At 42.5% G+C, this 27,708-nt stretch overlaps 2 protein-coding genes across 11 annotated transcripts; one reads left to right on the top strand and one right to left on the bottom strand.

The window, feature by feature from the left end:
• The first annotated feature begins 1 nt into the window (after position 1).
• Positions 2-25,453, top strand: LOC131134122 (uncharacterized). 3 transcript variants are annotated; one of them, XM_078793040.1, is made up of 16 exons: positions 2-234; positions 691-786; positions 909-994; positions 1,103-1,185; positions 1,725-1,836; positions 2,033-2,216; positions 2,403-2,504; positions 2,613-2,710; positions 4,179-4,401; positions 5,773-5,865; positions 6,031-6,128; positions 6,209-11,938; positions 12,246-12,356; positions 12,476-12,632; positions 12,723-12,791; positions 25,344-25,453. In XM_078793040.1, exons 1-15 carry the CDS (start codon positions 82-84, stop codon positions 12,768-12,770), a joined length of 7,374 nt encoding a protein of 2,457 aa, XP_078649166.1. In that variant the 5' UTR covers positions 2-81; the 3' UTR covers positions 12,771-12,791; positions 25,344-25,453. The 3 variants fall into 3 exon arrangements, with proteins under 3 accessions (XP_078649166.1, XP_057934970.2, XP_078649167.1); XM_058078987.2 differs by lacking the exon at positions 25,344-25,453 and adding an exon at positions 13,158-14,219; XM_078793041.1 differs by lacking the exon at positions 25,344-25,453 and adding an exon at positions 13,158-14,219 and having other exon boundaries at positions 4,179-4,404; positions 5,800-5,865.
• Positions 14,301-26,383, bottom strand: sidt2 (SID1 transmembrane family, member 2). 8 transcript variants are annotated; one of them, XM_058078997.2, is made up of 27 exons: positions 25,543-26,383; positions 25,342-25,463; positions 23,814-23,978; positions 23,630-23,675; positions 23,060-23,161; positions 22,776-22,859; positions 22,514-22,679; positions 22,341-22,434; positions 22,091-22,146; positions 21,821-21,847; positions 21,054-21,092; positions 20,893-20,979; positions 20,692-20,754; positions 19,857-19,972; positions 18,989-19,062; positions 18,837-18,903; positions 18,697-18,770; positions 18,490-18,613; positions 17,921-18,038; positions 17,614-17,750; positions 17,430-17,538; positions 16,079-16,155; positions 15,964-16,010; positions 15,776-15,881; positions 15,587-15,697; positions 14,932-15,045; positions 14,301-14,863 (listed from the first exon to the last, which is right to left on the bottom strand). In XM_058078997.2, exons 1-27 carry the CDS (start codon positions 25,792-25,794, stop codon positions 14,801-14,803), a joined length of 2,640 nt encoding a protein of 879 aa, XP_057934980.2. In that variant the 5' UTR covers positions 25,795-26,383; the 3' UTR covers positions 14,301-14,800. The 8 variants fall into 8 exon arrangements, with proteins under 8 accessions (XP_057934980.2, XP_057934982.2, XP_057934989.2 ...); XM_058078999.2 differs by having other exon boundaries at positions 20,893-20,976; XM_058079006.2 differs by lacking the exon at positions 20,692-20,754 and having other exon boundaries at positions 25,543-26,381.
• Between the last annotated feature and the right edge of the window lie 1,325 nt (positions 26,384-27,708).

Here is a 27,708-nt window from a genome sequence, read left to right as displayed (position 1 = left end):
TTTGACGAAAGCCTTCTGTCACTGGATCCCTGCAGTGAAGATGAGCGCGGGAACCTTTACTATCACAACCACCAGTTGAACATGTTCAGTTGGGAGCATCCGTGCAAAGTGAAGTACAGGCACGAGCGTTTCCAGCGCTCTGCTGTTGACGTGGCCTCAGCGGTAAAGAAGAAGAAAGTCAAGGAAAAAGAGGAGCAACAAGAAGGAGTGGAAGACGTGTTGAAAATCCAGGGAGTGAGTAGTTGTTTCTCTCTATGCTGAATAAGGGTGTCACAGGATTTCTTCAAACTGTTTTTGTGGGCACTTGGCCTGGGACAGCAAATAACAAATTAATCACACATTAAATGAAATTGAACTCATTTTGCCGGCCTCAATATATGTATTTCCATACACATGATATGTGCTTATTTTTGTTTCTTGCCTAAACAGGCAACAAGGGGGTTCACTCTGTGCATTGGTTTCGGCACCTTGGCGCGTTTGTTACATAGAATCAGCGATATCAGTTATCTCGTATTGTCTCGTAGACTCAAATTTGTGGCTGGTCATTCATGATGTGTCTCGTGAAGGTAACCAACCTAAACAACCGAGGCTTGTAGATGCTTCACCGTGATCACGTTTGATCGATGGTGATCTCTGGAAAAGTGGATTTTTGAAATGTGATAATTAATCGACTGTATACGTGTGTGTTAGGATTCAAAAAGCAGCGATCCAGATCCAGATGACGACTACCAAGACATACCAAAAGCCAGTTCTGGAGACCATGGTTTTGAATCCCCCAGACAACAGGTACAACGCTTGTCAAGTCTGCTTAGATTGTGGTGTTTTATTATTTTACTTTATTGTTATTTTATTGTTAACTGTATTTGGATGTTGCCCAAGTTGATGTAAAACTCTTATTTCTTGCAAAGCTGTCAGGAGAATTGGATGTTCGAGGGACGGTAGTTGAAGCGGAGCGTGGTTTGGTGAAAAATAAGAAGATTAAAGCACCTCAGAGGTTTCCAGTTCTCTTTATGATCACATTTGTGCTTTTAGTTCTTCAATTCAGATGAAAGTTTTTGTTTGAAATGTTGGTTCACAGACCGCATGAGCATTGTTTTGTTAGTTGTTTTCCGTTCACAGGAGCTATCCATAGTTTTCAGATCCTTGAGGAGCACCCTGATGAAGACTTTAAACTATCAGAAGAAGGTGTGAATATTCATATTTCCAATATTCAAACATCTAAAACTCGCCAGCTCAACATCAAATAGTTCCAGTCTAAAATGTGTCATAGATCATAACCCCACTGATGTGGTTAGCACACAGACCTCACTGCTAGGAGACCCGAGTTCAATTCCAACGTCGGCCATCTCTGTGTGGAGTTTGCATGTTCTCCCCGTGTGTGTGTGTGGGTTTTCTCCGGGTACTCCGGTTTCCTCCCACATTCCAAAAACATGCTAGGTTAATTGGAGACTCCAAATTGTCCATAGGTATGAATGTGTTTGTCTAGGTGTGCTCTGTGATTGGCTGGCGACCCGAAGACAGCTGGGATAGGCTCCAGCCTTATCCAGAGGATAAGCGGTAGAAAATGAATGAATGAATTTATTCCCTCCCAATTTTTCTCCAAAACATCACTAGAGCTGAAATCTAAATTGTGTAACTTTCGGGGCGTTTCTGTTTAAATATTTTACTGTACTTGAGTCATATTCTAATGGTTGTCATTTGCATGTTTTTCTCCACCTCATCAGGCTTCAATGAATATGCGCGAGACATGGGTATCGATCCAGAGACCGAGCCGGATCTTATGTGGCTTGCCGAGGAGGCCATGTATGCCCGACTGCCCAAAGATTGGATTGTTTTGTAAGTGGATAAAACATCAAAAGTTCTACACATACATATACAGTGTTCTGAAACGTTTCAGATATATGTCAATCGTATCACATCTGAACAGAAAATGCAGTTTTTACATGAAAAAGATGTTTCCCCAGTAATTGCCACAGCCAATCTTTAACATCACTGTTGACTGAAACTTTGTTCTCTAACTTTATCCCCACAGCCAGGATGAGAGTAAGGATGTTTTCTATTACAACGACGGTTTAGGTCTATGCACTTGGGAGCATCCTTGCGATACCAAGTACCGTCAATTGGTGTCTGAGGAGCGTGAGCGCATCCAGCAGAATGCTCTCTTGGCCTCGCAAGGCAAACAGAATATAGGAGAAGAGGGGGCAGTTAAAACCGATGTAAGTCACAAGTTAAAGCATCATTAAGCAGTCTTGTATAAAATTGTTTACTTTAGAACACGGCAAAGTTTATACTGTAGAAGTTCTGCGTGCTATCATTGTTTCCGATAAAAGTGCTACCACAAACACTTGATTGTGAATGCTGAATGGTAAGATGGTAGGTTTCTCTACATGTGTACAATTTAGGACTGCAGTGGTGCTGACGCAGGAGAAGAGATCATGGAGACAGAAATGCACAACCCAGCCCATTTTGAGTGCAGCGACAGTAGTGAAACATTTCAACAACAGGTACACGGTGTGCCTAGTACTTGTATTCTACCCAAGCCGTACTCTCATAGTCATGTCTTTGTGAGGCAACTTTCTAAACTGTCCATTTGTCCTTTTTTTGTCCCAAAGCAATTTACAGAGTTTGTAGTCTCTGACCACTTCATTTACCATGACAACGGGCAAGAGATTGACATTGAAGAAAACGAGGAACAACAGACTGCAGAGAGGTGTGTTGTTTTTTTAACCCTTAGATGCACGAGTGACTGGATCCTACACTCTTCCATAAGTGGGTCATATTAGAATCCATGCGTTTTTATGCCAATTTTGCCATTTTGGTTAGGAATAATCACTTGTATGATATTTAGTATTATATTTAGGACCACACAAGAATGATTTCATATTAGAAACATCTTCATTTTTCACTTTTTTCCACCTTTGAAAATGTGAATGGCATGATATCAAAAATGTTTTTTGAGGAATACCTGGAATATGAAATCATAAAAAACTTTCATTACAAAGATATTTCAAGAAAACAACCTGACCGGGTTCTTTTTGACCCACTTATGGAAGTTTGGGGTAGTAGCACAAAAACAAAAATTTATTAAAATGTATAAAAGGTAAGTTAAAAATGTGAATGGCATGATATCAAAAACATGTTTTTTGAGGAATACCTGGAATTTGAAATCATAAAAAATTTTCATTACAAAGATATTTCAAGAAAACAACCTGACCGGGTTCTTTTTGACCCACTTATGGAAGGTTGGGGTAGTAACACAAAAACAAACATTTCTTAAAATGTGAATGGCATGATATTAAAAACATGTTTTCTGAGGAATACCTGGAATATGAAATGATAACAATTTTTCATTACAAAGATATTTCAAGAAAACAACCTGACCGGGTCATTTTTGACCCACTTATGGAAGGTTGGTGTAGTAACACAAAAACAAAAAATTCTTAAAATGTATAAAAGGTAAGTTAAAAATGTGAATGGCATGATATAAAAAACATGTTTTTTGAGGAATACCTGGAATATGAAATGATAAAAAATTTTCATTACAAAGATATTTCAAGAAAACAACCTGACCGGGTCATTTTTGACCCACTTATGCATCTAAGGGTTAATCACATGACATGTGATAATGATCTTATTTATAGTCATTTTTCTTTCTAAAGATTCCAGACTGCAGCAACAATTTGAAGTGTACATTTCTGAAAGAGTTGATTGACTGATCTGAGTATAGCCCTCGACGCCACTTGCTAGCGCCTCCACCTGGCTGCTACCTTACTTCAGTACACTGGAGAGCTCAGGGACGAGTTGAAAATGGGGGTTAAAAACATTGGTGTTGCAAAATCCAATACCCAAGCCAGACCCGACATGAGCGAAATAACTGCAAATCTGGACGAACTTGTGTTAAACACATCATTTTAAATTCTTTATCAACACAAATGTGGATGAATTTGTATCAAAATAGGCTATTTATTACAAAAACAAAGACTTGTTTGCTCAGCAGCAGCTGTGTGCACCCCAATGTAGTCAAAATACTACTAACTTGGATCACATGACATTTTTGTTTGATTGAATCAGACTCCTCCGAATCGAATAGTGGACTATTCTACGACATCCAACAATAGAATATTTACATTTGAAATCTATGCTTTCTTTTATCCTCTCCTCTCAATTCATAAATCCAGAGAAGATGAGAGTGGGAATATTTACCGTCACAACTTCCAGACGGGCACATCCATTTGGGAACATCCCAGCAAGGCCTGCTACTGTGAGCTGGTGGTTCAAGAGCGTGAGCGTTTCCAGTGCACAGCTGTTAAGGGCGCCTCTGGCGTCAAGGCGAACAAGAAGAAAATGAAAGCCAAACGGGAGGCAAAGAAAAGGACCAAGGACTTACTCAAATCACAGGAAGTGAGTCATTATTACTCTAGTAAACATAAAAGTAAAACTTGATTGTTGTCCCTTACTACATCACAATTTGAACATTATAGTGATGAGACAGGTGGGAAGTGGTTAGCGTGAAGGGTTTGATTCCCCGCTCGGGCATCTCTGTGTGGAGTTTGCATGTTCTCCTCATGCGTGGCAGGTTTTCCAGTTTCCTCCCACATTCCAAAAACATGCTAGGTTAATTAGCCACTCCAAATTGTCCATAGGTATGAATGTGAGTGTGAATGGTTGTTTGTCTATATGTGCCCTGTGATTGGCTGGCCACCAAAAGCCTCTAAAAGACATGCCCGCGACCCTAGTAAGGATAAGCGGTATAGAAAATGAATGGATGATGAGACAATAACCACCAAAGGAAGTACAGTAAAGTCTTGTTATATTGATATCGGTTAAAACGAATTACTACTTATTACGATACTATTTTCATTTCCCGGCAAATTTCTAGTCTTTTATGATATAATTAGTTTCGTTAGTACGATACCTGGTTATTATGATAATCCGGTTACTACGATGCCCTTTTCATCTCCCGCCAGCCAATTTGGTCTGCTTATATCAATACAAAAGCAGCTTAAATCAATTGAAATCAATTGTATTGAAATCCTTAAGCAAAGATTGATTTAAGCTGCTCGACATAGTTCTATACTATAGAACAATGTCGAGTGCATTATTGCCCACTTTTAATGCAGTTCGGCGCAGGATCGGATATATGGATAGTCCGGTTATATCGGTATTTTTTCCGACTCCCGAGAATATCGATATAACGAGACTTTACTGTATGTTGTCCAGTGTGAGAGTGTTATCTTACTGTATGTCAAATATCTTCTCTATTATACTCTTTCATTCATTCATTTTCTAACGCTTTTCCTCACGAGGGTCGCGGGGGTGCTGGAGCCTATCCCAGCTGTCTTCGTGCGAGAGGCGGGGTACACCCTGGACTGGTGGCCAGCCAGCCAATCACAGGGCACATATAGACAAACAACCATTCACACTCACATTCATACCTATGGACAATTTGGAGTGGCTAATTAACCTAGCATGTTTTTGGAATGTGGGAGGAAACCGGAGTACCCGGAGAAAACCCACGCATGCACGGGGAGAACATGGAAACTCCACACAGAGATGGCCGAGTGTGGAATTGAACCCTGTTCTCCTAGCTGTGAGGTCTGTGCGCTAACTACTAGACCACCGTGCAGCTCTCTATTATACTATCTACTATATTACTAATACTGTACCGTAATGGTGAATTCTTGACTAAAAATGCGCGCTAACAATAAATTCTGCACCCGATAATCTGTTTTTCTACCTTATTCTGTTTCATCGTTCTTTGTTTTTATATAGAATCAGCAGCTATGTGGTTCTCACGTGGATCCTACAGAAGAAATTAAAAAGGCCAATTCTGAAGTCAATGCAACTGAATACCCTCAACCAAAGGTAAATGTCCTGCGGTCCGCATCCATCCACTTTAAATTGGTAGCGTTCGGTGTTACTTGTGATGGCACTTTTTGTCCAAATGTTACTTCCTCCTTGAATTATGTCATTAAAATGAATTAAACTATTCAACAATCAACTTTTACAATTTGTTTTCATCTCCGAAAGGTGTCAGCAGGGCTGCTGGATGCTGGTGAATTCATGGCGACAGAAATGAAAGCGAGGATAGAAGAGGGGAGATCAGAAAAAGCTGCAAATGGAATGAGGTCCGTTCATAAAAATGTCTACTATTGATTTTTCTATACATTTTCATGACATCATTAATACTGGCGTCATTTTTGCCAAGGCTCTGCTCAGACAAAGATGGCACCCATCTGTCCAAAAGTCCTCTCGATGTGGCGCAAGGAGATCAAGCAGATCTTGACCTGCAAACAACTGAAACATCTGGATGCCAACGTGATCTTACTTCCAAATCCCAAATCAAACAACAAAAAGCACCTGTAGAAGATTTTAACACCGTATGGGAACCTGACCAAAACTGTGAAACCGGGCCAGAAGAGGAGAGGGACAGAAACGGTCAGTCCAGTCCTGAAAAAGGGGAGAGCATTCCGAGAGCGAGAACTGAAGAGCTTGAGAAAGGGAGTGAGGAGTATGATTGGGCCTGGAAGGAGGACGGAGCACCGTTAATGCGAGGGAAGGAGATGAAGATGAATCTCGGCGACAGTGAGGTGCAGAGAGACAAAAGGGAGCCACTTGGGCAGGATAATCGGGTGGAAGTGGTAAATTGCAACCACCAGGGGGACATGAGGAGAGAGGAGAAGCAAAGACCACTCCACGAGCAACAACCGATAGAAGTTGAAGTTGAGGAAGAAAACGTCAGGTTGGATAAGGAAGCAGGAGCACAACGTTGTCCAGATGAGCTGAAGAGGGACGAGGTGGAGGAGTTGATAATGGAGGAGACCAGACAGAGACAGTACCTGGAAGAACTAAGGAGAGAAGAGGAGGCAGAGGCGGAGCACTTCATGAGAGAAAAGGAACGAATACACTTCTATCAGATGGAGCTGAGGAGGGAGGAGGAGGAGGATGTTGAGAGGTTGAAACGGGAAAAAGAGGTGAGAACCTGCCTCAGACTAAAGGAGCTGAGGAAGGAGGAGGAGGTGGAGTTGAACCTTTTAAAGAAGGAGATGAAAATGAGAATACGTCTCTGTATGGAGGAGTTGAGTTCAGAGGAGGAAAAATGGGTGGAGCAATTAAAAAAGGAAAAGGAGAAGAGAAGACAATTGCGCCAAAAGGAAATGATGAGAGAAGAGCAGGAGGAGGCAGAGCAATTGAAGAAGGAGAAGCAGCTGAGGACACAGGCCTACCAGGAGGAACTAAGCAAGGAGGAGGAGGAGAAGATTGAGCAGCTGAAGAGGGACAAGGAGGGAAGAATGTGCCTCCTTTTGGAAAAGCTACGAGGAGAGGAAGAAAAGGAAGTAGAAGAGTTGATGAGAGAGAAAGAGAGAGAAAGGCATTTGACCTTGGAGGAGAGGAAGAGGGAGGAGGAGGCGGAGCGATTCAACCAAGACAGGGAGGCCAGAATTCTATTTCACCAGAAGGAGATGACAGAAGAATTAAAGGAGGAGATAAAGCAGTTGAAGATTGACAAAGAAAATGAAATAAATCTCAGACGGGAGGCGCTAAGGAGAGAGGAAGAGGAGGAGTTGGAGCAGCTGAAGGCAGAGAAGGAGGAAAGAAGGCGTCAACGCCGGGAACAGTTGAAGAGAGAGGAAGAGGAGGTGTTGAAGCGGGAAGAGACAAGTGCAAAAACGGAGACGGCGAATCGAATGCAGCTCTACAAGCAGCAGCTGAGGAGAGAGGAGGAGGAGGAATCAGGGAGGTTGAAAGTGGAGAAGGAGAAGAGAACTCGTGTCTACCGGGAGGAGCTGAGAAGACTGGAGGAAGAAGAGTTGGAGCAGTTGAAAGCAGCGAAAGAGGCAAGAATGAGTCAGTACAGGGAACAGCTGAGGAGAGAGGAAGAGGAGGTGTTAGAGCGAGAGGAGATCGGCTCCAAAACGGAGACGGAGAAGAGAATTCAGCTCTACAAGCAACGGCTGAGTAAAGAGGAAGAGGAGGAGGCGAGGAGGTTGAAACTGGAGAAAGAGATGAAAATCCACGTCTACCAGGAGGAGCTGAGAAGACAGGAGGAGGAAGAGTTGGAGAACTTTAAAGCAGAGAAAGAGGCGAGAAGGTGTCAGCGCAGGGAACAGCTGAGGAGAGAGGAGGAGGAGGAGGAGCGCAAACTCGACCTCCACCAAGACCAGTTTAGTAAAGAGGAGCAGGAGCAAGCAGAGCGGTTGGAGGCGGACAAAGAGATGAGAAAACATTTCCGCCAGCAGGAGCTGAGCAAAGAGGAGGAGGAGGAGATGGCCAGGTTGAAAGAGGAAAAGGAGACGAGAGTACGCCAGTTCAGGGAGGACCTGATCCTAAAGGAAGACCAAGACATGAAGCAGTGGAAGGCGGAGAAGGAAGCAAGAATTCGCTGTTTCCAAGAAGAGCTGAGGAGAGATGAGGAGGAGGAGATGGACAGGCTGAAACAGGAGAAGGAAACTCGAGTCCATTTCTACCACGAGGAGCTCGTTCGAGAGGAGGACAAAGACGTGAAGCAGTGGAAGAGGGAGAAGGAAGAAAGGATTCGCTGTCACCAAGAAGAGCTGAGGAAAGAGGAAGAAAGGGAGATGGAGGAGTTCAAAAGGGAGGAGATAGCCATCAGTGCTAAAATGTCCCTCTGCAAGGAGAAGCTGATGAAAGAGCAGGAGGAGGAGGCAGAGCAGTTGAGAAGAAAGATGGAACTAAGAATGTCCCAGCGGCGGGACGATGCGAACAGAGAGGAAGACGAGCAGGCTGAGCGCTTGAAGGTTGAGATGGAGACGAGAATGCAACTCCGCCTGGAGGAGCTAAGCCGGGAGGAGAAAGTGAAGGCTGAGGAGTTGGAGACGGAGAAGGCCACGAGAATGCATCTCCACCAAGAAAAGCTGAGAAGAGAGGAAATGGAAGAGGTGGAGCAGCTGAACGCTGAAAAGAAATTGAAGATGGAGCACCTCAGGGCACAGCTAACGCGAGAGGAGCAGGAGGAGGCTGAGCAGTTGAAGACGGAGAAGAAGACAAAAATGAGGTGCCTTTGTGAGGAATTGAATAAAGCAGAAGAAAAAAAGATGGAGGAGCTGAAGAGGGAGGCGACTAAGTTAAAGTTGGACATGGATTCCAAAATGCGCCTCTGCAGGGAGGGGCTGAAGAAGGAGGAGGAGAAGGCAGCAAAGGAGATGAAGGTCGAAAAGGAGATGAGACTTTGTCAACGACAGGAGAAGTTGAAGCGAGAGGAGGCTGCGGAGGTGAAGCAAATGAAGACAGACATGCAGACCAGGATACGTCTCTGCGAGGAGGAGCTGAGGAGGGAAGAAGAGGAGGAGGTGAAGCAGTTGAAGGCCAAGAAGGAAACAAAAATGAATCTCCTACGAGAGGAGCTGAAAAGAGAGGCAGAGGAGGAGATGGAGCAGTTGAAAAAGTCTGTGGAGTTGCGCATACACCTCTGCCAGGAGGAGCTGAAGAGAGAGGAGGAAGCAGTGGAGAAGCTGAAAAGGGAGGAGAGGAAGAAGAAGAAAGAGATTGAGTTGAGGCTGCGTCTTCAGCAGGAGGAGCTCACGAGAGAGGAAGACGAGCTGGAGCGTTTTAAGACCACAAAGGAGACAAGGATGAGCCTCCTGGCGGAAAAGCTACGCACTGAGGAAGATGAGGAGGAACAGCGTTTAAAGGGGGAACTGGAGAAGAGGATGCGCCTCCACCAGCAGGAGCTCGTGAGAGGGGAAGAAGATGAGTTGGAGCGTTTAAAAACGGAAACGGAGAGAAGAATGAGCATCTGCCTGGAAGAGCTGCGTCGAGAGGAAGACGAGGAGGTGCAGCATCTAAAGAGGGAGCTGGAGAAACGAATGTGCCTCCACCAGCAGGAACTTAGAAAAGAGGAAGAAGCTGAGGTGGAGCGTTTGAAGGAGGAGAAGGAGGTAAGAATGTGCCTCCATCAGGGGGAGCTGAGGAGGGAGGAAGAAGAGGCAGCAGAGCAGCTAAACACTGAAAAAGAGAGGAGAATTCTTCTCCGCCAGCAGGAGCTGAGAAGAGAGGAGGAGGAGGAGATGGTAGAACAAGAGTTCCAAATGAAGACAGGCAGGGAGAGAAGAATACTGCACCGGGAGGAGCTGAGAAGAGAAGAGGAGGATGAGATTGAGTGTTTGAAGAGGGAGAAGGAGAGAAGAGTAAGTCTTCTAAAGGAGAAGCTGAGGAGGGATGAGGAGGAGGAAATGGAGCAGTTCAAGCGGGAGAAAATGAAGAAGATGCGTGTCCGACAGGAAAAGCCGAGGAAAGAGAAAGAAGAAAAAGTGGAGAAGTCGCAGAGCGAAAAAGAGACGAAGCTGCGTCTCCGCCAGGAGAGGGAGAAGGAGAAGGACAAGAAGAGAAGACATGTCCGCCAAGAGGAGGTTATCAAGGAGGAGGAGGCTAATTCTCTATCAGGGGAGAAGGAGCCACAGCCATGTCTCCACAGGGAGGATCTGACCAAAGAGGAGCCACAGCCATTAAAAAAGGAAAAGGAGAAGCTAATGCCTTTTAGCAAGGAGGAGCTGAGAAGAGAAGATGGGGAGCAGGAGAGAAAAACACATCTACGTCAGGAGAAGGAGAGAAATCGGAAAGAGGAAAACACGGAGCATCCAAAGAGGGAAAAAGAAGCCAAAAGCCGTGTTCAGGAAAAGCAACGGAGAGAGGAGGTGATGGATCCGTGGAAGAAGAAGAGAACATCTTCCCATCCGGAGAAACTGATTACAGAGAAAGAGGAGACGCAGCCACCAAATCTGGAAAAGGAGAAGAAAGCGTGTGTACTTCAGGACGAGCAGAAGAGGGAGCGAGAGGTTTTGAAGCCAGAGAAAGAGGAGCACGTTCGTTTCCATCAGGACAAAACGAGTACAGACGAAGAGGAGCAAGCTGACAGTTTGAAGGTAGACAAGGAGGTGGAGGAATTGAGGAGAGAAGAGGTGGAGACTGATCGATTTAAGAAGGAGAAAGCACGACGAACACGTCAACGCCAGGAGGAGCTGAGGAGAGAAGAGGAGGATGAGATGCAGCAATTAAAAAGGGAGAAGGAGACAAGGACGCGCCTCCTACAAGAGGAGCTTCGCAGGGATGAAGTGGAGAAAGAACAGCTTTTAAAAAGGGAGAAGGAGAAGCGAATACGACTCCGACAGGAGCAGTTGAAGCGAGAGGAAGAGGAGGAGGTGGAGTGCTTGAAGAGGGAAAAGGAAAAGCGAATGCGTCTTCGCCAGGAGGACCTGAGGAGAGAAGAGGAGGAGGACAGGTTGAACAGAGAGAAGGACAAGAGAACACGACTCCACCAGATGGAGCTATGTCGAGAAGAAGAGGAGGAGCGGCTGAAGCGGGAGAAGGAGAAGAGAACCCGTCTTCGCTATGAGGAGCTGAGCAAGGAGGAAGAGAAGGAGGCGGAGAGGTTGAGGAGGGAAAAGGAGAAGAGGATGATTCGACACCGGGAAGATCTGAAGAATGAGGAAGAGGCGGAAGCTGAGAAGTTAAAAAAGGAAAAAGTGAAAAGAATGCATCTGTTTCAGGAGGAGCTGAGGAGGGAGGAGGAGGAGGAACGGTTGAGAAAGCAGAAGGAGAAGCGATTACGCCTATGTCTGGAAGAACACAAGCGAGAGGAGGAGGAGGAGATGGCGCGGCTAAAGTGGGAGAAGGAGAAGCGAATGCGCCTCTGTCAGGAGAAGCTGAGAAGAGAGGAAGAGGAGGAGGTGGAGCAGTTGAAGAGGCGGAAGGAGAGGCGACTGCATCTCCGCCAGGAGGAGCTCAGGAGGGAGGAAGAAGAGGAGGTGGAACAATTGAAGAAGAAGAAAAGGTGCATCTTCCAGCTGGAAGTGAAGGGCGACCCAGAGGGGGAAATGGACGGGAACGACAAAGAAAAGAGGGTGCGTCTCCGAGAAATAGACACCAGGGGAGAAGAGGAGGTGAAGAAACTCAAGCTGGAGTACAAGGAAAGGCTGAGGTAGTTCACACAACCACACAGAGCAGTGTTGACCACGGTGTGAAGGTGGGTGGAGGAGACAAAAGCGGAGGTTCGGCGCAGACAGGATCTGTAAACAAACATGGTTGACACTACAGACAGATTCACGCAATAGTCTCCTCTCCGCTTAGTAACAGTTGCTAACAACAATCACATGACAATACATATATGAAATAACAATATGATAATACATATATGAAACCATGATATTTTTGCCCAAGGGTCATGTGTCAGAATCTCGTACCAGCCCGTGTCAACTCGATTAATCGATCTCTATTGCATCTCTAAGGGCTCTGCGGCTGTGTCTCCTGGCAAGGAGGAGAGAAGAGGAGGCTCTGTTATCTGGCCAGAAGGAGGAATTAACACCATCAGTCCAGGAAAGAGAAGAAGCCCAACTCAGGTCTTTTTTTTTTTTTTTTTTTTTTTTAATCCATGTATGGCTTGGATTAATTAGGATTAATTTGCCAAAGCCTCTGGCACGACGGCTGATTATTTTCAAATCTTTTAAATTTTTTTCAGATTCCAAACTACGGACGTATCCGGCGATAAGAGGATGTCTGGCCACCCGAGGAGGCAGTACTTTGACCATCTGAAGGCCGACTCAGAAGAGGACCTGCAAGAGGAGAAGACCAAGCACCAAGACGTCAGGGAAAACCTGTTTTTTTTCAAGCCTGAGGTAGTTGTATTCAGCATGGTACCTCTACATAGTATACAGTACCTTGAAGTACTACTCTAGTCATGATTTAATAAGCGACTGTCTCTGCAGCTTGGAGATATGAAGATTTCGGATCTGACGGATTCGTTATTTTGCTGAGCTTGTGACGTGATGGAGAAGGTAAGAAACAAGTTGCATCAACCAAAAGTACACAATGCAGACATTTCATCTTGAAAGGCAAATACGGTAATAACATTAAAATAATAACAATAAAATGGAGAACTAACGTAATGTGAATAGGAAGTAGGTTGTACTACACTACTTGAACTTTGTCATCTGTAGAATATTTGTGTGTTCCGTCTTTGTAAGTTGATGTTTACGTTGTACATTTTCAGCGGTACAAGAGTGATTCTGTCACACAAGCCTTGAGGGCCCTCTTGTGGCTGTATGACTGAAAAAACAATCATAGTCGCAATTCCAACCAGAATCCGCAAAATACAGTACAATCAATCATATGACTCATTATTATTGGTCATTTTTTTATAGATGGCTGTCCCATATTCATGTCCAAAGTTCCAGCATCAGAGCCTCTGTGCTTTGTACCAAAAAGCTCAGAAGCGTCCAACATAGTCCTGTCCTTGGGGAGAAGGAGACCACCATTCAATGATTCAAAATGACCAGAAATATACGATAACAGTCCTCGCTCCGGGGCACCATATAAGACTTCACCTCTTATGAGTAACCACGAGTCTTAGCAGTTAATGATCTCAAGAGAGTTGGGAGCACAGAAAACCATTAGTAACACACTTATCCAATACACGATAACAGTCCTCGCTCCGGGGCACCGTACAAGATTTCACCTCTTATGAGTAACCACGAGTCTTAGCAGTTAATTATCTCAAGAGAGTTGGGAGCACAGAAAACCATTAGTAACACACATAGCCAATACACGATAACAGTCCTCGCTCCGGAGCACCATACAAGATTTCACGTCTTATGAGTAAGCACGAGTCTTAGCGGTTAATGATCTCAAGAGAGTTGGGAGCGCAGAAAACCATTAGTAACACACTTAGCCAATACACGATAACAGTCCTCACTCCGGGGCACCATACAAGATTTCACGTCTTATGAGTAAGCATGAGTCTTAGCGGTTAATGATCTCAAGAGAGTTGGGAGCGCAGAAAACCATTAGAACACCCTTAGCCAATACAAGCTAACAGTCCTTGCCCCGGGGCACCATACAAGATTTCACCTCTTATAGTAAGCACGAGTCCAAGCAGTTAATGATCTCAAGAGAGTTGGGAGCGCAGAAAACTATTAGTAACGCACTTAGCCAATACACGATAATCTCACTACGGGCACCAAACAAGATTTCACCTCTTATGAGTAAGCACGAGTCTTAGCGGGTAATGATGTCAAGAGAGCTGGGAGCAAAGATAGTATGTGCTTGATATATTTTGTTCCTTTGGATCCAGAAGATATTAATTAAGCTTAATATTGTTTTTTTCTGGGTATTCTTATGACTGAAAACCAGGAAATTGGCCCAGCAATGAGATACAAAAATTATATATGTCTTATCATTTCAATAAATGTCATGTATGCCTCCTATGTATTGATATATTGTTCTATATATATCTATCGATATTTTTTGGGGAAAAAAAGACAACAGCGTATCAAATGTCAGCATCACAAGAGTCTTGTTTACCGGACAAGGAACCTTTATTCAGTAACTGCTGATTGCCATGTCCGACATGAACGTTTTTTAGTGCAAAAAATACTTCCATCAGACCTACAATACATACAATCATTGAAATATTCTCCAGAAAACTGCATTGGCTGGCTTGTCGACACATAACGGACATTTTTTTTTGTTTGTAAAAAGACATTTGACGCATCCATACAGCATATAAACATTCATTTGCAGTCAACAAAAAACATTTCAATACAGTTTCAACAATAAATAATTTTCGGCTATTTGTTGAACTTCATTGTACACAGTATCATTGTACACAGTATCAAGTAAAACAGCAAGATCGTTAATGGCAGCAATGAGAAAATGGTTTAACGTAAGTCTTGATTGGAGGACACACGGACATCCCGGAAGGCGACTTGCTTTGCTTTTTCACATGGACGGATTGAGAAGGACAATAAGGCAAGATGTAGAATGTACTTCTCAGATCTGATGAACTTTAGAACACGTAGATCTTGTCTCTCTGGACGGTGTCGAGGTCATCGTCCATGGTCAGGAGAACCTTAAGTGTTGAACAGGACAGGTTAACATGTGTTTGCGCCATAACTCCGACACAATGATGGGACTAACCAAGAAGGATCCAAACATGGCGATAGACGACAGGAAGTGCCAAATGTCGTGGTCGTCAAAAAATGAAAGCAGGATACAGTCTCTGTTGTGCTCACGTGACTCGGCCGGTGTTTTCTGTTTTGGGGGAAACAATGCTGGTATGATCAATCAAGCATGGTCAAATTTGCCAGATGAAATGGCTACACAAAAATACAAAAATGAGAAAATAGGTAATTAAATAATCTAAATTTCATTTTCACAAAAATTGCCCTTTGGGTCTCAAAAATTGTTCTGTAGAAAAACATTGGCATACCTCAAGGCATTATAATAGTCATGGAAAATATTTGTAGACCACCCTTGTCAGTTTATTCATATATTTGAACAAAAAAAAAAAAAGAGTGAGTGCCAGCCATTAAAGAGCCGTTCTTCCCAATACCGGCCCAAAATGTCAACGATAACATATGTGGCCCGCAGGGCACTAGTTTGAGGCCCCTGCCTTGATATGAAAGTTTAATGTTAGTGCGGCCCGCGCAAGTTTGATATGGATGCTGTATGGTATCATGTACCCAGAAAAAATTCTTTTGATGTATAAATACAAATTTGAGCAGTTGGGTTGAAAAACCATTTCATTAGGGACACATCAGTGAGGATACGTGTGTGTGTTTGTGTGACTGACCTGCCAGGTACTTAGACCCTGGAAGAAGAAATAGAGCGCAAAGCCCCACACCACTGCCGTGAACAGAATACACACCAGCGCCAGACACTGGATTCTCTCACCGCTCCTCAGCTTTTTAAAACAAATGAAACGCTTTTAAAATCAAATAAATAAATTAGCCTTTGTGTATTTATGTGACGTGTGAAGCACCTTCATGATGATGTAGAAGGCGAAGTAGAGCAGAAGATTACAGATGGCGATAGCCAGCAGGTAGGAGGCAAAGTCATTGGGCCTCTCGATGAGGCCGTAGGCAGCACTGCAGAGACCAACATTACATTACCTTACCTTACATTACCTTACCGCCATGACGGCACTCAGTAAGAACATTTATTACTCACAGTGACCAGTTGACGATGTTTCCCATGACCAGCAGAACCATGCGATCCTAAGCAAACAAACAGAAGATGAATGAAACTAACTGCAGACATTACTTACGATGTACACAGTACTTACAATGTACATGGGCCCGCTGCACTGTCTGATACAATCTGTATAGACGATGTAAACCATCCTACGTAAGACGCCTGAATCTGAAACAGAGATTACACATTTTCATGGACAGTTGATGGCATCTGCATAGACAAGGGGTTCTAGTATGTACATAAATAAGAATGTCTAAAAATGTTCTTGTCCCCCTCAAGAAAGCTAGAAAAAGTCAGGCCTGTGTTTGCCTTCCCTAACTATAATGCTTGTCTTTGTGTGTGTTGGCCACTAGATGGCACTGTTGGCTCACGTAAGAAGGTGGTGATGTTTAGGTTGGCTTGTCTTTGTGTCTGTTGGCCACTGGATGGCACTGTTGGCCCACATAGGAAGGTGATGTTTAGGTTGGCTTGTCTTTGTGTCTGTTGGCCACTAGATGGCACTGTTGGCCCACATAGGAAGGTGATGTTGTTTAGGTTGGCTTTAAAAGTCCTTCCAATGACAAATAACCTCATAGGTTGAAGTATTCAAGTTGAAAGGGAGCATCTGTGACTGTAGTATTTTCTGTATCCGTGTGAACAGTTTGCCATCAGTCCCTATAATGTACATTATCACATACTACAGTATTAATTGTCCCTGTACCCTAGAAACCGCCCATGACTGATACGGGAAAAGGCCGAAATGATACTGTGTCAAAGCCCAGGGCAGTGATACTGATAAAATATAGAGTTTAACCATGTCCAGTATCAGCCCCCGTAGCTTCTACACCGCTATGTACATCTGTGTAATACTTTTATACTCAATATAGTTACTCCAGACCCCATTCACTGTGCAATAACTGATCAACCTCCATGTGCAATATTAAGGGCTCTAAATGGAAGTATTTCCATAATGCCTCATATTAACTCTACAACATGATCTCAGTGTATAGACTAGTCATATATCTCATCTCGTTTCATATTATCTACATACTGTATTTGTATATAACTGGGAAAAACTGTTGATTTTGTTAATACTTGGGTTGTTTATATTGTTTATTTTTCTATATTGTGTATTTTGTACTGCTTAACTGACTCTGTACTCTTGCTGCTGTGCAATACAAATTTCCCCACTGAGGGACGAATAAAGGCATATCTTAATCTTATCGTGCCCGTGAAACAACCAATCAGAGAACAGCGCACGAGCGTGAACACACAGCGTTTGTTTTGGTTTATTTAAATAATAATAATAATAATAAGCTCATGATTAAATAGTATGTGATAATAAGATCATCACATGGTCTCGACCTTCGGTCTCGGGCTGATACTGACACTCGAGGGCATGATACCTGGCCTGATACCAGACAAACCATGTGATAACCTATAAGTCCGGCATGTCAACTCACCAAGCCTCCATCTTCCCATGTAATAAAGCTGCGTGCTGAGGAGCAGTGTAGCCAAAATGTGGATCACCGAGAATATGATCCAAAACACAGTGTTTCCTCTCCCAAACACCTGAAATCAAAAACAGTTTGTCACCACGATGTATTGTTAGAGCGTCAACCAAGCATTGTGTGTGTGTGCACGTACAACTCCAAGCACGGAGAAGAAGATGACTGCAGCCAGGCAGGCGTAGGCAGTATAAGCACTTGCGTTGATGTCCGGGTGTCTCTTCTGGTACAACTTCAACATACACAGGCCAGCGATCATGTACATGAAGGACGTGTCTGAGAGGACATGACACACTAATCATATTATGCAAACAAAAGGAACATATCAATGTTTTTTTATTAATATTGTTGCTAGCAAGGCAGGCAATGCTTGCATGTAACCCCAAGAGATTTCTGAATGGCCTTTGTCAATGTCTGTTTTACAAACAATACATGTGTTCTCTTACCGAACTGGAAGTTGGTATAGTTGGGGCAGACATGGTAGCAGGCGCTGAGTAAGCCCTCCATCATGAGAGCGGTTCCCATGGCGTAGAAGAGACCAAAGTGCTTTGGGATGCCACATTCCTGCATAAGAAATGAAACATTTAGTTGGCTAACCGTGCTGTAGAATAATGCTTTTACTTTACTAAAGAAGAGGCTGTAGTAATTCTACATTTGATGAAAGTTATTTAATATTTGGCAGATCAACCTGCAGTAAATAATGGCAACCCCAGGTGTCGGACTATGATGTGCCGTGGAATTGTTTTGGAGTTGTACTTGATGTTAAAATCTCATCTCATGACGCCCTTACTAAAGACTATAAAAACTGTACATGTTGGCAAGTCTAGTGAGGACAAGCGGCATAGAAAATGGATTTGATGGATGGAGACAGGTCTGCCGGGGCTGGTGAATTGTTAAATTGTTTGTGTAATTTATGAGGAAAACGTTAAGTAACACTCGAAGCAGACTAGCACGTCTCCAGCAACCGGTTTGTTTTGGAATCCAGTTTTGAAAAGAAAGCACATCCACAACTTACCAATGCGTTGATATCTTGGCAGGACAGAGCTCTGTTGTGCACGATGTCTCTCTTGAGGACGATGAGGAGAAAGAGGAGTCCCAGCATCACGTAGCCAAGGTTGCTCAGGATGTTGTTGAATGCACTGTGTAGCGTAGTAGTAGAGTTCACTTTAACCAGCTATACCATCATGGCGTTCAATATGCGTTTAATTAAAACGGCACAAACCTCAGAGCTCCCAGAGGATGAGCACACATGAAGTTGTAGTAGCAGATATCCTGGTTTCCAGTCACGTTAACAACCTGATAAAGACGATACCCGCCGTTATTAGATTTGTATTTACTTCACACGGTTTAGTTTCAGTGTACCGTTTGATAGGTGATGACCAGCTGGATCACAGGCAGGGCATAGAAAACTGCAATGGTGGCAATGTTCCTAAAGGGAGCACAGTAATGACATGTTTTTTTTTTTTTACGCAGGTATACTTCAAGAGAAATGAGAATGAGTGATAAGTTCTCACCAGAAGTAGATTTGATATTTCTTGCTGAGGACCCTCTTGTCTTTGCGAGACAGGTCTGACACACAAAGATACTTCTGTCATTGGCAGAGGACACAATAATTAGTAGTCATCCGGGCCGTGGGTGGAATAAATTTAAAAAATGAAATGATTTAAAAATTATCAAATTAAAAAGATACTACATGTGTGTGAAAATGTATTTGCCTAACACTAGTCACATTGTGTCTCAGCGACACAATCATTGGGGTGTTGCGATGATGTCAGCCTCTCTGTGGCTTATACACCCAAATTGACAAAAATCACGTTCCATGGAAATTTCCTTTCCAAATTGACATGAGGTTTACCTTTGTGCGGACAATGTTTTTGTCCGAGTTGATGTCATCCAGTGTGTCAGTCATGTGATCAAATTAAAAAGATACTACACGTGTGTGAAAATGTATATTCCTAGCACTACATAATGCATTGTGTCTCAGCAACACAATCATTGGGGTGTTGCGATGACGTCAGCCTCTCTGTGGCTTATACACCCAAATTTACAGTATTAGAAGAAAAAAAAAATCAGGTTCCATGGAAATTTCCTTTCCAAATTGACATGAGGTTTACCTTTGTGCGGACAATGTTTTTGTCCGAGTTGATGTCATCTAGTGTGTCATAGTCATGTGATAAAATTAAAAAGATACTACACGTGTGTGAAAATGTATATTCCTAGCACTAGTCACATACTGCATTGTGTCTCAGCGACGCAATCATTGGGGTGTTGCGATGACGTCAGCCTCTCTGTGGCTTATACACCCAAATTTACAGTATTAGAAGAAAAAAAAAAAAATCACGTTCCATGGAAATGTCCTTTCCAAATCGACATGAGGTTTACCTTTGTGCGGACAATGTTTTTGTCCGAGTTGATGTCATCCAGTGTGTCATAGTCATCCTCTTCGATGGAGCTCAAAGACTCTTGTCTGCTTCTTCCAACATTCTCCAAAGGACGTTCTGATGGAAAAGAAAATGGCTATTGGTTTACTTCCCGTTACAATTGGGATTACAAATACTGTTGCATTCTGAATGATTCAAATCCCCCTTTAATTTGCATTTAGAGTTTCTAAACCATTGTTGCTTTACTATTGGAATTACCTTTGGCGGTGCTTAAATGCAACGCATTCTGACAATATCCTCTAGAACAGGGGTGGGGTGTCCAAAGTGCAGTCTGGGGGCCATTTGGGTCACATTCTATCACTTGTAATATGATCACTCGTAAAATTCATTTTACAAGAATAAAGTTGAAATAATTGGAGTAATAATAAAAAGGGTGACCAAAAAGAACAGGAATTTTTGGAGTGGACATTGGCAGAAATGGGCAAGTATTTTCACCTCTTTGTAAATGCTGAAATATATTTTTTGCTTGAAGTATATGTAATTTCTTTGCATATCTACATGGGTTTAAAAATGTCAAATATCAAACTGGCCCTTGCGTTCTTTGATTTTCAGTATGTGGCCCTCTGGGGGAAGGTTGGACACCCCCGGTCTAGAAATAAAGACTGATTGCTGCCACTTTGAATCTTGCTTTTCCATGTCATCGAAACCATTGGAACACCCCATTTTCAAAATGTCAACACCGTAAATGCCAGTTATTAGTCCCATAAGGAAACATTTCAGAAGTTTGATTAACATTTTGCTGATTGGTTTTGGCCAATTATGTGGCAGTGCGTCACCAAAGCGGATGGCTATATGATGCGTCTGATTGAGGATTGGTCGACGTTTGAAAGGCTCCCTTCCTGATGAACAAAGACACACAGGAAAGCAGTGAGGGACCAGAACGTCCGTCAAGGAGTTGTTATGGTCCAGATGGTGGAATGATGTGGTCAATGCTTCAGTAGATAGAGATGGAGGTTAGGTAAAAATGTAGTCAATACCCAGATATCCGTAGTTGTCGGCAGACGCGGCACTGTCAAGCGAGGGTGCGCCGTCGGTGACCGCCTCTGAACTCACGGTGCTGTCTGCTGGAGAGTAAGATAGCGATTCAAATGAAGCGTCACGAACGAACAAAAAAAAAACAATATGAAGTAAAACTCACTAAGAGAGCCATATTCATTTGGGGAAGCTGGAGTCTTGCCTGTAGATGCGGACACAAAGTTCAAACGGTGAAATGACCAAATCAATGTAAACACACATAGAAGAACAGCACAACATGCACACATTCAGTTAGAAATGGATGTGACATGGTGATGTTAAAATATTAAAATAAAATAAATTCAAAATTTAATTACATTAGCTTACATTCTTCTCCAGACTATAAATCAGTTTTTTAATAGTTTGGCTCGTGCGGCAACTTATAGTCAGGTATGCTACTATAGGCTGCTCCTGTCATTCAGTGATGTGCAATGAGATCGGGAACTTGGTGAATGTGCTTACTAGCAACTTGCTTATTGCACTTGCTTATGTTAATTTAGCCTATCCAGCCTCCCAGGTATGTTCTGCTAGTGCATAACTGAATAACTGTTACGTTAACATACAACTATTCAACCTGTTCTTCTGTGTACTCTTGGTCTTGAATTTTGTTCAATAAATGCGACTTAATAGTCCACCATTTTTGCTCGTCATGACACATTTTTTGATTATACTACGGAGCGACACCGTATAGTCTGAGCAGTTTTTAGCATGTGCGTATATGTTTGTCATACACATAAAATAGCATGCAGATGTATATGTGTTTTGTTTTTTCGTAGCGCAAGGCAAGAACATGCTAAATAGTCCTGAAGTCACATGAGCAAGGCATTCAGTGTGATTGTATGCACACCATCTATGAACAAGCAAAAGACAGGAGCAACTGTGTTGTTATACCATCACCGTTTTTTCCAAGCAGAGAGGCTAAACCATGTGAGCAGGTAGGAGAGAGAATAAAAGAGATCACATGGTTATTCCAAAAATATATATAAACGCAGATAGTATTATGTAGAAAAGGGATTCAGACCAACTAGCAGTGCAATATGCTTATATGACCTTTATCTTTGGCTACTTAGAGCATCAGACATTTGTTTACTTAACTTAAAGCACCAATACAAGAGGATACTATGTAAATACTGAGCCCCCATCGCCTGGTTCTTGGTTTACCTGTCTCAGCAGGTGATGTGTCAGCAAGATTCTCAAAGAGCTCTCTCTTCTTGGCTCTGCATGAGCAAAAGAAGAGATATGCAAATAAGGTACATTTGTATTCAGTGAAGTCGGGCCCCTCTGTGACCCATAATATTGCAGCTAAACGCAGAGACTCGCCGGACAAAAGTAAGTCTTCTACCTTTAAAGGCTGGCTGTGATTAGACCTTCAGAAGTACTTTTTATTCCAGAGATGATGTCATAACCTTACCGTTTATTATGCAGACAGGCCACCAGCAGAGTGAGCAGGTAGAAGGAGAGGAAAATACCCAGACAGAACAGCATGCCCATCACATACACCTCCGCTGTGGAGATCGCGTCACATTAAATTATACAATTATGGAAACAACACATTTATGCACATGAAAAAACAAAGTTGCTTACACTTAATAGCAGGGGAGACTACAACATCGAGGATTTTGCTGCGGTTGCCAGCATCGATCAGCTCATCTGGTCGCAGTGGATAAAAACGCAGTGGACCCCCGCAGGCCTCATCCTCCGTTTTTACCACGACCACCACGTAGAAGCTGTTGCTGGGGAAATCTTTTCTCTGGATAAAAAATACAAATAAATTATAATACATTCACAAGCTCTAAGCTCGAGTTAAAAAGCTTTTATTTATGTTTTACATCTGGGAAACAAGTACCTGTACTGTGATGGCACCTTTTTTGGTCATAGTTTGATACATCCCGATGAAGGCCACATTATTATCCAAGTCATAGACAGGGCACTGAAAACAGATGCATGCATCAAAGTTAATCACATGCTAAAATATCTCATAAAATATGAAAAACTGACTGTCAGTTTTCACTCACTTTGACAACCCTACTGATATAAAATAATCGTTATGGTCGCCTTCATGTGTATATCAAAATCACCTTGTGGTGGAACAGAGAGATAAGAACACAATAATAGGTAGCGTAACTGTACCTGAATGTCCTGGATGGACATGACAGAGCAGGGAAAGTTCATGTCTGAGCTGACCTTCACAATCACAGTGTCCACACCTTCAGGAAATACATACTTGAAGTACTGAAAGAGGAGATAAGGATTCAGGAAAGGGACATTCTATTTTCTTCTTGATCCACCTCAGTGTCTCAATGTCAGTGCTTCTCAAAATACCGGGGTGGTGTGGGGTGTCAGGGGCAGGGAGGAAGTCATAACAGTGGTTTGTACAGATGAATATTATCAAGTGTTCAATAGTATTTCTAATCAGTTAATTAACATGACTGAAATTGAGGGCCACTGATCTAGGTAAGGTGATCAGAAATACAAAAAATAAATCCAATATTGACTTACATTACATGTAATTTGTACTGAATCATCAAGATGTGTGAAAACTGCTACAAAAAGTCAACTAAAACATGTTATTTGAGTCACACGTTTACACACGTAAGACTTCCTGCTATTGTGTAAAATCAAATATTCCCGTATCTGTGCTTTGTTTCCCAGTTCCTTTTTCCTGTAATGTGAACCCTGGAGTGTGAATGTCATGTGTACCTGAGGTTGGGATGGGGACGCAGTGAAGCTGAATGTCTTGTCTGTCCTGTATCAATGTAAAAAGTCAAAATCAAAATCAAATCAATCAAGCAGTACAGTTTAGCTGATGGTAAATAGGGTAATACCGCTCACTGTTCGCATAATACTTATAATAATTATTCATTTCATATTGGGTGTTACTCACTGCAAGGTGAAGCTTTCAACCCGACTGACCCTCAGTTGGTAATTTGTACCCTGGTTGGAAAGTGTAGAAACATCCACAAAGAAGTACTGCGTCTCCGATGCGGACTTTGTTGGAGGCTGGCACAATGTCCGGCCTAAATGATTGTATGGATACTTCCTCTGGTACCTGGAGGGAGTCCAGAGACATTAAGGGATATTAGTTAACTCCAACCGTAAATGTTGCAGGTTTGTACTCAGCTATAATCACGATTTGCCCAATTAAATAAACATGTAGATACAGAAATTGTGGTATCAAATTTGTAGGGGGCCACCACCAATAAATGAAACTTTGGAAAGAACTGTAAAAACTGCAGGATTGCATCATCCAAAATGAGAAGAGAAACTCCACGAATCAGTAGCGTCACTACTTTAACAACTGATGACTTGACAGTAATCTACCATCTCAGCATGTGAGAGTCAAAGGTCAACTGTGGTGTTGCACAATTCACGAGGGTGGAGGAGACAATGATCACGTCACTGATGGGACAAGTTGGCCGGTAGACCGGACTTCTAATCTACGATGAAGGCCCATCTGATTTGGCAGGGTGCAAAAGCCATCTATCCCGTAACCGCTGACGCGCAACACGCATGTCACACAAACAAGTAATATAATATTTTAATAGCATTGTGCACCATAACGCTTTTACAGTTCAATGACTATGAAGAGAACTTACAGAGCCTACAGAGAACATACGAACTCCTTATTTCTAAAATCACAAATACTTCAACTTACTGATATAGTTCATCTTCAAACAGCTAAAATAATGCATAAGGCTAAAAACAACCATTATATATATTATATAATATATATTATATATATATATATGCTAGGACAGGGGTCTCAAACACGTGGCCCCCACCTTGATATGAAAGTTTAATGTTAGTGCAGCCCGCGCAAGTTTGATATGGATGCTGTATGGTATCATGTACCCAGAAAAAATTATTACGTTTGATTAATGTTCATGTTAAAGGTTAAATAACCGTTAATAGTTATCCTCCCCGTCTGTGTGGAAGTGGTAAGTTTTTGGCTATTTAAGTTGAAAGGAAATAACTTGAAGGCTACCGTTTAGGTCGCTAGCTCTCTCGTTTGCAAGTGTCTGAAGACCCTGCAGTTGTTTGTTACTGTACATTGTTCCTTTGTGTGAATGGTTGTCTATACGTGCCCTGTGATGGACTAGAGGCCAGTCCTCTCACCCTTAATGTTCTAAGCCCAATTATGTTTCCTTGTCCAATAAAAAGGGGCGACCGCAACAAACAGATGATCTGTGACTCCGTCTCAAGAGCACGTCTATCTCTGCAGACCTAATCAATCGCTCGCTGTAGTTAATCTGATCACTAAAATTGATATGCGAAACCCCGAAAGCATTATATTTCAGATCTTGTGCTACAAAATGGGTCTTTTAGTACTTCAGGTAAGAACTGGTATACTCAAAAGGTGTGGCGGGTTCATGTACTCTGAAAAGCAGTGATTCCAAACCACCATCACTCACAGGCCTCGAAGGATGAGAGGGACTTGAAATGAGAGCACCGCTTGCTTCTGTCGCACCACAAACAGGATCGGACTCTTCAGGTTCTGTGACAGCACGTCCACGGATACACGCACTCCTTCCGTCTGAAGACCAAACACACAAACGACAAAGGTATAACACACACTGTACTTTGTGACACACATCCGGCTTATATTCGGGTACCTTGTTCCAGGAGACAGTATGATTGAAAGCATAGATGGTCTGGTTTTCGCTGGTAACCGTGTCGTTGTAGGTCACGTCAAACTCGCCTTCTCTCTGGATGACGAGATGTTTGCTCTCCTCAAGGGCCCCGCTGCCACAGGTTGACTGGGTCAGGCATGACCACCACAACAGGACCAGCCATGGCCGCCACCAGCAGTCAGCAGCTCCACTAATAGTTTTATACCGAGATTTCCAGTGACTCCGAAACAGCATTTTGTCTCACGAAAACTGTCAAACCTCCATTGAAATGACTCCAAAGTCTCAGTAAACAGGTCCACAAGTCAAACTGTGTCGGGTCCAGCCATGACCCCGAATAATAGCTGCTAGCATAGGAACACCTACTGTAGCTTTACAGTTGTGATTCGTCCCGAACCCGATGGAGACAACAGGCTCCGGGTTGTCCACCTTAAAAGTCACACGGTCCGAGATAGCAAGTCAAAAGAAAACCGTCTTTAAAGCCTTCCTTTTTCTGTGAAACAAAGCCAATCTTGAGGAGACCATTGCTGTTGTTGTGCTAAGTCCTGCTAGCTGGCTACCATCACGAGCTAAGTCAACAGCTCCATGTTTTGATGTGCAAGTTAAGAGTCCGACGACACTGATGGGAGGAAAAACAGGGAGGCTCGGAGCTTTCAAATCGCTTTGGTCCTTCCTGGTGTCACAATTTGTACTAGCTTGTGGCGTCGCCGTTGGCTTGTGTGATTGTTGAAATAGTGGCTGAGCTTGAAGCAATTCTCTTGTTTCCTCACGGGGAAATAACATGTAACAACAGCACCCTCTGCCGGACACAGACGTACCTGTTCAATACGGATGGGATGATCGATCCAAGTGTCGGTAGTCAGATACCAGTATAGAATCGATACGTGTGTACGTTATTCATATATATTTTTTTTATTGTTCGTATAGGCATTGATGCATTGTTACATTGTGTTATACTCTGATTGTACATATAAAGGCTGTTTATTTTTTGTTTTTATTGAATAATATTGTTATCATTTAAAACAATTAAAAAAATAAATCGCCCATCCTTTTGCTATACCACTTATCCTCATTAAGATCACGGTTGTGCTGGAGCCTATCCCAGCCGACTTTGGGCGATAGGCTGCGTACAGTTAAAATTCTATATTAAAAAAATATTTGTATTAATCGACACTGTCAGAGGCATGTATCAGTGGCGTCATTAGGCCTATTTTATAGGGGCTTCATCTCTGAAAAATTTCATATAATAAGGCAAAAACAGGCTAAAAAGCAAGCCAATAAGCAGACTAATACTAACATACTAGTAGTCATAATCAGAAAAATAATAGTAATAATAGGCTAATATATTACATTAAATATTACATTTAGTTATTTGATTTGTTTTTCAGAATGAGTAACTATTATTTACTCTCCCTATTAGAAAATGTTTTATTGATAAGGTGCAATAACTTATTTCACCACTAAACGATGCTGTTTTCAACATTGTGGAATTGTGCAATATTTTATGGGGGCTTCATCTCTGAAAAATTTCATATAATAAGGCAAAAACAGGCTAATAAGCAAGCCAATAAGCAGGCTAATACTAACCTACTAGTAGTCATAATCAGAAGAATAATGATAGTAATAATAGGCTAATATATTACATTAAATATTAGATTGTTATTTTATTTGTTTTTCAGAATGAGTAACTATTATTTACTCTCCCTATTAGAAAATGTAGATTTAGTTATTTGATTTGTTTTTCAGAATGAGTAACTATTATTTACTCTCCCTATTAGAAAATGTTTTATTGATAAGGTGCAATAACTTATTTCACCACTAAACGGCGCTGTCTACAACATTGTGGAATTGTACAATACGGTAGGATGGAATGAAATAGAATAGAAGAGAATAGAATATGGCCTTTAATTTCACACCCTCTTTTTGATTATTTTACAGCAAATCTGTGCAAGGGATAATTATCTGAAAATGATCTAAGCGATATTTTTAAATAACATGGCTATAGCATGCTCGTGCTAATGCTGCAATGGCTATGACAGAACACCTTATTAAAATGCGCATGGTCAGTAATGGTTTAACGCTGTAGTCAAATTCATCCCCTCACTCTGCAATGGATCACGGAATGATGGGAGCCAGAGCGATAATGCGCAC

The sequence above is a fragment of the Doryrhamphus excisus genome, linkage group LG8 (genome assembly GCF_037039965.1).
Source record: "Doryrhamphus excisus strain RoL-2023G ecotype Guam linkage group LG8, RoL_Dexc_Guam_v1.1, whole genome shotgun sequence".
Classification (NCBI taxonomy): Eukaryota; Metazoa; Chordata; class Actinopteri; order Syngnathiformes; family Syngnathidae; genus Doryrhamphus; species Doryrhamphus excisus.
The sequence above is the reverse complement of the archived record's forward strand: the minus strand, read 5'-3'. Positions and strand labels throughout refer to the sequence as shown.